Below are 11,426 nucleotides of genomic sequence, written 5' to 3'. Positions count from 1 at the left end.
CTACCAATCATTGCGGGGGGAATTCAGTTCCACACTTTACGGAATCGGCCACTGAAAATAACGTCACCACGTATCCGCATGGCTCCCGAGAGGAGATGCAATGATAAGGTAAGGGTGAAAAAGATTCTCATTTTTATGCTTTATTCTTTAATATTCTTGTTAATATTTTTTTTTCAAACAAGCTACTGAACTCGCCTGTGTACTTATTTCCTCCTTTTTTTAGAAATTATCTGGACTAAATCAATTCTTCTTGAAGCTTTTCATTCGAAATCAGTGAGATGTTTTCTCATAGTCATGTAATCATAAACTTAGATGAAATTATAAGAAGATGTTAGTTTGCGGTGTCAATGGCTTCTATTTTCAGCTGCTTAATGGGGTGAGTGTGGTGGAAGCTAAATCACTGTCGTAGTGAAGCCTCCCTAAAAAAAGATTAGGAGGTGCAGAGGAAATTCACCCCAGGCCGAAGCGCTGTGATATGCCACTATATTCGCCTTTTTTTAACCTGACATGATCTCTACATTGTCTGGAGCGCAACCCGTATTACAGCCGGCTCTTTCAGGATTCATGTTGTCACCCCTAATCGGGCCAAACCGAGCACTTGTACTTTTTGTCTGAAGTATCTAAGGTCCTTTCTTAACTCAGCCTCTCCCGCCACGGAATTGGTTACAGTTGCCAGTCCTTTGCTGTTCTGCTTTAAAAAGAATGAAAACTACAAGGGCATTTGATCCCTTCATTTCGGCATGCCCGATCCCAGGACTGAAAGTGTGCCTTTATTTTTCTTCGCAGGGCTCTGTGTCGAATCTTCACCTTTGTCAACGCAGAGACGAGCCTGAGACGAGCCAGGCCCCCGACGTGGCTCTTCGCTAAGAGGTGCCCGAGATTCCCGGGCGCAGCCCTTTCTGCCCAGCGGTGCGGTGCCCAGCAGGCGATGCCGGAGCAGCAGCAGCAGGGCGAGGCCGAGCCCGGCCTGCTCGCCCCTCCCCCGGGGGTGCGCGGCATGACCACGCTGGACCGCAGCGCCTTCCGGAAGCGAGTGGCCGTGCCCGCCTTGCGCGTGCGGAAGGAGGCCATCAGCCCGCTGGTGAAGGCCCTGAAGAGGGTGGCCCTGCAGCTGCCCGCAGCGAAGCGCGTGGTGGAAGACCCGCAGGATGAGGACCACAGGCTGGTGCTGCTGGACCCCTCCGCCATCTCCTCCCCGGACTCGTTCCCCGAGGCGGAGGCGGACGCCCTGAGGCGGCTCGGCGTGAGCCCCGAGGTGCTGCGGTACGAGCTGGAGCTGACCTACGAGCACCTGAAGAGCGACGAGGTGCTGCGCGCCGTGCTGCCCCCGGGCCAGGACGTGACCTCGGGGTTCAGCCGGGTCGGGCACATCGCCCACCTCAACCTGCGAGACCACCAGCTGCCCTTCAGGAAGCTCATTGGTAAGGGCGGCTGAAGACAAACCTTCGCGTCCGAAGGCGGGCAAACTCTACTCTCCATGTACTTCTCCGAGGTGGGCAGTTGGCTCACCGGTGAATAGATAGTTACTTACACTTGTATAGCGCTTTTCTGGGCACTCCACTCAGATGATGTGACGGCAGCCATAGTGCGCCAGCACTCTCCCCACACGCCAGTTCTCAGTGGGGAGGAGAGCAGAGCCAGTTCAGAGATGGGGATTATTAGGAGGCCATGACTGGTAAAGGCCAGGGGGAAATTTAGCCAGGACACTGGGGTAACACCTCTACTCTTTTCAAGAAATGCCCTGAGGTTTGTAATGACCATGGAGTCAGGACCTTGGTTTTACATCTCATCCAGAGGACGGCAACTTTGTACGGTATAGTGTCCCCGTTAGTATACTGAGGCACTAGAACCCACACAGACCGCAGGGTGAGCGCCCCCAGCTGGCCCCACTAATACCTCGTCCAGCAGCAACCTTAGCTTTACCATCCAGGTACTGGCCAGGCACACACCTGCTGAGCTTCAGTGGGCTGCCAGTTATTAGTTGCAGGGCGATACGGCTGCAGGCAAATGTCAGTGAAGGTCAGGGTCCTGCCTTTTGAGACATTAAATCATTCCAGGATTGCTATGCTTCAAGTTTCTGCCCCCCGACTAAAATTGGAAAAAATGCTTGACAACAAAAAGGCTCCAATGTAAAACTGTGGAACAGCTAAGGTCTTACTTCCCTATACTACTTTCACTGGGTAAACATGCTCAATTACTTGTTGAAAGGACAAGTCTGTGGGACAACTGCGTGTTTTCTTTATAACATTATGGTCAAGGCTGTTAAGGTTCTGCTGGTGCATGGTTGAACTCATGTTCTTTTTCACAGGACAAGTCATAATGGACAAGAACCCAGGTGTGACCTGTGTGGTCAATAAAACCAACACCATCGACTCCACTTACCGGAATTTCCAGATGGAGGTGCTGGCGGGAGATGGCAACATGGTGGCCAAGGTGATGCACAGAGCCTTCAGCGGTCTGCATTAGGCTGTATTCAGAAAGCCTATGTACTCCTGCAGCCATGCAGAGGTCTCTTATCATGCGTGTAGCTGGGATGTAGGCTGTAACTCCAGTTGTACAGGGCATCTCCATTTTATTTTGATTTGACACTTGAGTGCCTTTGTGCTTGCTTCCTATGATGCCATTAAGCAATACGAGCAATGATAAGTAGTATGTGTGCTGCAGACATCATTTTACTCTTCTTGAGCGTGAACTGCATGTGACATGATCGCCCTTTTGTGCCTTACCCCGTAGGTCCGAGAGAACAACGTGTCGTACGAGTTTGATTTCTCCAGGGTGTACTGGAACCCCCGGCTGAGCACGGAGCACGAGCGGATCGTGGGGCTGCTTCAGCGGGGGGACAGCGTCTTCGACGTCTTCGCCGGGGTGGGGCCCTTCGCCATCCCCGCTGCCCGGAGAGGCTGCAGCGTCTTCGCCAACGACCTCAACCCCGAGTCCTTCAAGTGGCTGCAGCACAACTGCAAGCTGAACAAGACGGACAGCAAGGTGCGCACCTTCAACATGGACGGGCGAGACTTCATTGGGGGGCCGCTGAGGGAGGAGCTGCCCGGGCTTCTGGAGATGAAGAGCAGAGTGCACATCATCATGAACCTGCCTGCTCTAGCCCTCGAGTTCCTGGACGCTTTGAAAGGTCTGCTGGAGCAGGGACCCGACTCGGACGATGTCAGCCCGCCACACGTCCACTGCTACGGCTTCTCCAAACACGACGACCCCCGGCGGGATGTGACAGAGAGGGCCTCCGCCAGTCTCGGCACGCCGCTGGAAGGCCGCTGCTCTGTCCACACGGTGCGCAATGTGGCGCCCAACAAGGAGATGATGTGCATCAGCTTTCCCCTGCCCTGGGAGGTGCTCTTCAAGAAACCCAGAAGCCCAGAACCAGGTGAGGTGTTCTGGGCCTTCCAATCGTTTGATCCCAGCTGCAAAAGCCGGGAGAAGGAACTGCCTGGCAGCTAGGGGTTCCCAATTCTTGCCGTTCTGAATTCATTTTCTCTCTGTCAGGGACTCCAGATGAACCAGCACCAAAGCGGCCAAGGAGCGACGAGCCGACAGCGTAGAGACGGAACTGCGTTCAAGTTTGAGGAAGTGTTTAAACCTCTGGAAAACCGTGTTCTGAGGTGTACATTTTTAATTTTGCAGTTTTGACACACAGAAGGAAGATTTTTTTTTTAAAAGCCTCCCAGTGTTTTAAAATAAACTTAAACCATCCATTTGAATATGCTGTTTTAATACTGTTACGGTTCAATTAGAAGTACCTAATCAGACCGTATCTCATACATCATCCTCTTGTCAAAACAGTTCACGTTTTCAGAAAAACCTCTTATGACCTATTCCATGTCTGATTAGAAGAGGTTAGCCCTTAATGCTGAGCACACACTGATCTGCATAATATTGGACCCCAGTGGCACACGACACAAAGTCTCATGAGTCACATGTTAACACTCTCGTTAACACTTGAAATCACATGCGGTAGCTGGACTGCACACACCCCTGGGTTCACAGTCTTGGTGCTTTAAGTTTCACTGCTGGGTAACACACCCTTGACACAACGGTCGTACCTCTACATTAACATGCACAGCCAGCTGGCCTTGAACTGTAAAAATAAGCATTCATGAAGTTTCTTTTTTTTTTATTATAAAAGCTTTGAGAAAAATCTATACACATCTTAGGTGGGTAAAAAAAAAAATCGCTCGTTGTGTAAAGTAAGCAAGCAAACATATTGCTACTATCCACAAGCTTCCAATAGGGAATCTGTGTCGCTGCAGCCACTGTGATCCCTGAGTGAGGCCGGCAGTGTTGAGATCCTTTTCGTGGCTTCTGGTCACTCAGCTACAGGCTAATAAAAATTAGGAGGGCTCCTACCCAGATGGCTGACTTGATTCAGAAACCAGGTACTACCATGCAAAGCTATCTTATTTATATCCCAGTAAGAACACAAGATGACAAAGTCAAGAAACATCTTTACATGACAATTATTCATCTTGCCCTTTTTTTCACGATAATGAGGCACGGGTGTACAAGGTTTTCTAATGTCTTCTGTCCTGGGCTGCAGTGCCTTCCGTCAGGCACCACAGGGAGGGGGCCCAGGTTAAAGCACTGAGTAGAAGAGACCGCTGAAGGCGTCCTGCACAGCTCGATGGCAGGCCAGGCTGGAGGTGTAGCCCCCAGCCACATCCTGGGGGGAGGCAGCCCGCACGTGGTTCAGGTACCTGCCAACACAGGGAGATCATCATCAGCGTGGTCTTTCACTCCAGCACAGCAAGGCAGCAGACGTACAGGTGTAGTCTGCAGGCATGGTGGAATGAACACGCATTTCTCCTGCCTGGTAGCTGTATCACCCATCCATACCAGCCTTACAAACCAAGAGAGAGATATTTGTAGTTTTTATTTTCATTTTTCACCGCTGGTATGTTATCCGTGTCAAAGCTGGTTATTTTGTCCCATGTCAGGGTACAGTAAACTGCTGACCTTATTTTGCATTGTTCGGAGAATGTTCCAAGCCCCCCTGATTCTCCTCTGTGAAACCATTTTTCCAGCTGCGGTTTTGGTCAATTCTATACTTGCTTTGACTGTATTCTCCAGAAATGATGCATTTTCCATTCTGCACACCACACATTCTGCTCTGTACTCTGGCAGTCAGACTATTCACTGCACTCAGAGCACTCTCTGCTCCGTCCTTCGTGTGGTTTTAGTTATATGCACAGCACACTCCACAGTATAGCAAAGCAGTCTTTTTTTTCATGTTAGACATTCACGGCACAGTATGGCTCTCATTAGAGACCACTAACAATATATAGTCCAAGGCTTTCTAGACATGACAGTAGTTAAGCAGACCAGCAGAGAGTATTAGAATCTCCTCCTATCATTTCAAACTGTAATTTATTATAACCGACAGTATGTGAAAACAAATTCAGAGTTTTGCCAACATGACTTTGATTCATAAACTGGAAATCGTAGGCGTGTAAACACAACTCATCAAAACCAAAAACTCCTTTAAAGAACACCACATGTGATGGTCTCTGGGTCAGTACATTCTCGTGGCAGAAGCTCCCCGCAGAACGGTGGTTTTAATTTACTCTTACAATCAGGACGCCCTTATTGACATGGGCTCTTCCTTTAAATCTCTTACACGCTTTGCTTACACAGAGCCCCCCAGCTGAGCCTTCCACTGCATTAGCTTTAAAGAGCTCTGCTGGCAGAGATGCCATTCGGGCTGGAAACTCCGGATCTGGGCTGGCAGGGAGAAGGCCAACAAGAAATGAAAACATAACAGGCTCTGGGTGCCCAGAGAAAGGTGAAGAAATAGCCGCCGGTTTTTGGAGATGTACTGTACAAGCAGCCTGCCAGTGAACTAATGCCCTCTGCAGATTACCGCTAGCCTCAACGCGTTAAAAACAGACACGGCAAACTTCATATCTTGCTCCAAAGGGGCCTAGAACTACGCCAAAAACGGCAGATACTTGCCGTCCCCCAATCTGGTTTTTATTCCAAGTTCATGATTAAATACAATAGCTGAACCATCTCGGTTTTTTTTTTACATTTTCAGAAATATTTTCCAAGAAATGTTGCCCTGTTTCTCTTATAAATTCTTTCCATAGATTTCTATATATCAGACTGATTAATGACGTATTCGTAGGTGGTGATGACGCTGTCAAACACTTCCAAGCACTGTTAGTGACATACACATCCACTGTTTTAAACTGCAATTTAAATGCATTAAATCGAAATGAGAGATTCTGAAGCCCAGTTTTTGACTTGGGATAAAGGCTACTTTCTGATCTTTTCCTATTATTCAAGAACAGATTCAATAAGCGTAAGTAATCAAGAGCTCAGTTGGAACAGAAAACACCAGGGTACTCCAGGACTATGAAACCCTTCCAGGGCATTCAGCAGAATCAGCCCAGCTGTGATATAGAAGTCGGTTTGAAAAGTACACTCAATACTGGACTGTTTTTTAATCATACTGTCACACCTGAGAGTGTGATAGTGGGAGGTGATGATAACACTCTTTACCGTGTACACGGTAGTATATAATCTGCAGCATCAGTACCAGTCAAACAGGTTTGGAAGCGTGCCAGACACCTGCAGCATGACAGCATCACTCAGTGATTTTATTGCACATACATCTCTGGTTAAGCAGTCTTGCACATTAGATTTTTGAAGAAGGACACTTTAATGCAGACTACTGCAGCTTGTAATGGATTCTATGTGCTCAGAAAAACAAAAACCTTGTATATCTAGTGTCTGTCTTGCTGCCTAAAATTAGATTCCTGTCTGATAGTAAATTTGATTGCCAAGGACATGTGGAGACTTGGAGCAGACATTAAGATAAAGAAGCCCTGCATATTCGGAGTGCTTCTCAACGAAGCCCACTCTGACAGGCTGCTGCAGAAAACGGTAAGTCTCAGTGTGATCAGCATCTTCAGCAAGAAGTAATTTGAAACCCCCTTCTCACCCCCATACCCATCGCGCGGCTCTCACGCTGTGCCGAGGGGCGGCTCTATTATAGTATTAGGTGCGTTTAATGTAAGTGCTCACAGATGTTCCTGACAGAGACCACAAGGTCTTCCACGTTGGAGATTTCCAAGATCACAACCTCTGTGTTTGCCTTTGCCTTGTGCTGCGGAGTTAAAAACATTAAACTGTCAGGCTCCCTTAGCCAGCCTCTCTGCCAAGACAGCCAGCATGGACCCGTGATCTGAAGGAGCCCGCAGGACTGTTTGTGTTGCCATTTTTAATTCTTCCTGCCCTTGGACACCCAGGAACATCAACTCATAATGGGCTGGAAAGCCTGCCTTTTGGAATCACTTCAGAAGTTAATCATAAAAGCATGGATTTTCCCGCTCTTGCCCCCCCCCCCCCAGTGTTCCTGCAGCAGCATCCTAAGAACGTGATCTTCATGCCATCTTTTTCAGAAATGCTGTTCTGAAGAATGAGTAATTGAGCGTCCATTAGCAGAACTGGCGAGACAGGAGGCGGACAGTAACCGTCAGTCTCTCACACCCCCTCTCCCCCAGTTTCCCCCTGTTAGAAAACCTCACAGGGACCAGGAAGTTAATGTGGGTGTGGGTTCTTTTGCTAAGGCACCATGTGGACTGAGAGAGGTCTTTTAGCTAATAGAGCACCTCAAATTAATTAACAATATTTTTCCTTTTTTAATTACTAGGCTCTGCAACTGGCTAAATATATTACTCCAAACAAATTACTTTACCTCCTTTTACTTCATTCTTCAGACATAGAACTAAACAGATTATTCAAAGTGACTATACAGCAGACTACACACTCGCTATCCTGTTGCTGAAGTGATGGAGGGAAAGGAAGAAACTCTCTACTAGTGGGTGCCCTGCACACACATCCTGCTATCTCAGTGCTAGTGCCTGTCCATTCACTGCTGGCCCTTGCTCCTGACACACTACGTCACAACACTAAGGCTAAGGCTGGCTGTGCCGTGTGTACTCCACAAAACAATGTTAGTCAGCTACGAGAAAAAAAAAAACTCCTGCACCACATTTCAAGGCTGCATAAAAGTTATTTTTTCAAATGAAAAGATTTTATTACGTGATTCTACCCAATAAAATAAATCTGATTACTTTTAGGACTTAGTTCTCCAAGGCTGGAGCTACTATAGATATATATATCTTTGCATAACTAGTGTCTGAGGAGATGGTTCTCAGACCGAAGTAAATCTTTTCATAGTGGTTGGATTCAGCGCCAACGGATGAACCTTTTTGCAGAAAAAAAGTTAAAAATAAAACAATTTCTCGCAACACCAAACACATTGCGCTTTCAGGAACACATTACTAATCTGTTCTTTTAAATCCTCCCAAAAGCTCAGCAGACAGGTTTAAAGCCTCCGCGCGAGTCAGGGGCTTTGTGCTCTGTGTCCCAGCGCTTCAGGGAACTTCAAAGTCAAACAGGAAGCACATGGGGCCTCTGCAATCTTTCTCTTAAGTGGGAACTGTTTTCTTAGGTAACCCAAAACCTGCAGCAGTAATTCATCAGACGTCCTAGTGAATATGCATGAAGGAACGTTTGAGCTCAGGGCAGAGTCGCCAGGCCCTTCTGATGTTGATCCAGCAGGTCGGTCTTGCCTGCGTCCCCACACTCTGCCCTACGGAGACAGCCGGAGCTCTGCAGTGCACAGCCACGACACGTGGAAGTCTGAGAATGAAAAACGAATTTCCTAGAAATTAATTAACAACAAATGGCAAAGTTCCCGGCGCTTTACTTTTAAGGAATATCTGCCCTGTGCGCTGAACCTCCAAACATCTCTTACTGCAGGGCCAAGAAAAGAAACAACATATTCTGGCTTTCAGTGGGGAATAGTGTTCAATGCATGCACTGTGTCAGTAACACCACGTTAACGGCGCGCTTTAAAGGCACATGTATTTTCAACGGTCTGTCCATGCACACAGGCCATAGTTTCAAAAGCAAGGTAATGGCCCTGCTGGGAAGAAAACAAACCAACCTTTCATTCAGGCCCCTGGCTCACACATGAAGAGACATCGGAGACCTCTGGGTATAATATGGCTATAAAAGGCTACATTTCTTGATTTCAAGACTGGTGGAATAGTGCAAAGAAATAAAAGACAATGTTAGAAATAGTTCTAGTATATTTATTTCTACAGCTTTAAAGAAACACAATGTTTGGGTACCTTATGAGACAGCATATGGCATCTTCGTACGGGCCAGTGTTTTATTTCCCATCCGAAGAGGCTGCCTATTGATTATATTGTTTTTTTTTAAACAAACAGGCTATTTTGAGCACTGGTAAGACTGTCCTTCCGCTAATCTAATCCCCACGCAGCTCATGTGGTCATTCCTTCCAAGAAAACCGAGAGCTCTGTGTAACCTTAAACCAGCAGGTCTCGGAGGAACGAGATAGAGAGACAGACAGAGAGGATTTATTCGATGTGCGATAAAACCCCCACATGAACCACACACACCCCCAATGCAACAAAAAGCCCTCACCACACCAGCAAAAACCTACTAGCATCTAAAAAATGGGGAGAGCCCCTCCACTAAGACAGGAATTGTTCAAATCCCCCTCCCAAATACCTGTAGTCCCCAACGCTGGGCTCAACCCCAAGCTCTGCAGTTACGGCATCCTTGTTGTCCATCCCCTCTAGCCTGGAGGGCTTCAGCACTGAGAAAAGCACTACGATCTGTCCCCCCCCCAAGAGTTTGGCTTTGGAACGGTTTGCCAGTGAACAGATGTTACAGTTTCTATTTATTCCTGGACACTCACTCAAAGGCAGAGCTACACTAGAATAGTGGTGGAGCAAACCCCCACCCCCCCCAGAACAAAGCACTGCTCTTTGCTACAGACCAGCATCCATGAAACCTAAAACATTTCAAATGGAACCATCTTTCGTCCCAGATCTCTCAGAGGCATTAGCTGCAACCCGATCTATGGTTTTTCAACACCGGTGTAATTGGGTAAGAACCTCATAGAGGCGAAGAAGTTACTGTGGGTGTGTGTCCCTTTGCTAAGGCAGGGAGCACCATGTGGATTGAGAGAGGACTCTTATTTAGCTTATAGCACCTCCAGATAATTAATAATAATACCCCCCTTTTAATTATTAGGCTCTGCACTTGACTAAATGTATTACTCCAAACAAGTTACTTAACCCCCTTTTGCTTCAATCCATGTAAAACTAAATTATTCAATTATTATTATAGATTATTCAAAGTGACTGTAGAGCAGCACGCTTTCATTGCACAATTTTGTGTATTGAACTGGAAGTTCCAATTTTTTTGTTACTCTTGGAGGAGAATGCAGCTTCAGCTAAGCCTGTGGTACAGCAGCTATCAGCTCTGTTTTTCTGGGCTCTTAAAAAAGAGTATCATGAGCTGCTGGTTTCCTGGTCTGCAGAAATGACCGTGTTTTTCCACTCACTGAAATATGGTGCATATCTCTGGATAAATACCTGCTGAATGTCTCTCATTTTCTAATAATTGTCTTCAATTTCACTTCAGAACAAAAACCATTCCCTCCGCTCTGTCCCTGGAAAGCATACAGAGGCCTTCAGTAATTTGAAGTGAAAAGATAACTGCTACAGCGTTCAGCATCGTTACAGCCCCAGAACGCAGGGCTTCTTTTTTATGAGCTTCATAAAGTTTCAACGTTTAAGGCTAAAACAGAAAATAAATACGAAAAAATGTCGTAGCGCACTCAATACAGGGTCTGCGATCATAGTTTATTTCGAGATGCTCAGCCAGAAAGCATCTTTCACCTGATCTTCTCCGGACGCCAAAGGCTACAGAAGCTAGCAGGCTGTCAGCACTCCAGTCTCTCGATCTCCGCCCACATGGCAAGGCATCAGGGAAACAGAGCAACGTCCCAGCATGCACCCCTCCAGGCTTTAAAAGGAATAACCTAGACCTGATTGACAGAAGCTGGTATCTTCCACTGGACTATGCTGGAGTTAGTTCAGAACTCCCTTAGCTTTGCTGCAAATCTAGGACAAACTGCAGATTAAGACGATCATTATTTGTACTGGAAATGCTACAGTACTGACGAACGTAAACGTTTAGGGTTTGAGCTGCACTTTGTGTTCAGCTCTTGGGTTTTCTTGGGTTTTTTGGTAACCCAGATCACCTCCGATGGGGGGTATTAAGGACATAATTACTGCACGGCTTCTTAAAAACACAAATATCACAGGAACAGCCAAAGACAATCTCTCACCTGTAAGAGTAAATAAGTAACGTACAAACCAAAACACAGAAAGCTTTTCTGTAGGCTCACAGATGGCCCTGCAGTAACATGTTTTTTCTACCCCATGTGTAACTCTAATGCACAAATAGGATTTGCAATCCAGGATCGTTTTTTTTTTTCTAACGTGTGAAACGTTGCTTCGGTGTTCGGATTGTGCGATATGCTCTGCAAAGAAGAAAGAAAAAAAAAAGAATATCAAAGGGCCTTCAAA

The 11,426-nt window shown here is 46.8% G+C and overlaps 2 protein-coding genes across 2 annotated transcripts in view; one reads left to right on the top strand and one right to left on the bottom strand.

Annotated features, from left to right (window-relative positions):
* The first annotated feature begins 12 nt into the window (after positions 1-12).
* trmt5 (tRNA methyltransferase 5) lies at positions 13-3,713 on the top strand. Its single transcript, XM_088647780.1, has 5 exons — positions 13-108; positions 787-1,421; positions 2,309-2,433; positions 2,734-3,379; positions 3,499-3,713. Exons 1-5 carry the CDS (start codon positions 101-103, stop codon positions 3,552-3,554), a joined length of 1,470 nt encoding a protein of 489 aa, XP_088503906.1. The 5' UTR covers positions 13-100; the 3' UTR covers positions 3,555-3,713.
* A 396-nt stretch (positions 3,714-4,109) lies between these two features.
* The window catches only part of mnat1 (MNAT1 component of CDK activating kinase), a 47,140-nt gene continuing 39,823 nt past the window's right edge, over positions 4,110-11,426 (bottom strand). Inside the window, exon 8 of the mRNA XM_088647786.1 lies at positions 4,110-4,706. Within this exon, the coding sequence (XP_088503912.1) occupies positions 4,586-4,706 (121 nt within the window). The 3' untranslated portion in view covers positions 4,110-4,585. The remainder of the gene's footprint in view (positions 4,707-11,426) is intronic.

Source organism: Lepisosteus platostomus, chromosome 10 (genome assembly GCF_059453375.1).
Source record: "Lepisosteus platostomus isolate fLepPlt1 chromosome 10, fLepPlt1.hap1, whole genome shotgun sequence".
Taxonomy (NCBI): domain Eukaryota; kingdom Metazoa; phylum Chordata; class Actinopteri; order Semionotiformes; family Lepisosteidae; genus Lepisosteus; species Lepisosteus platostomus.
Note: the sequence above shows the minus strand (reverse complement) of the source record. Positions and strands in the feature narration are given on the sequence as shown.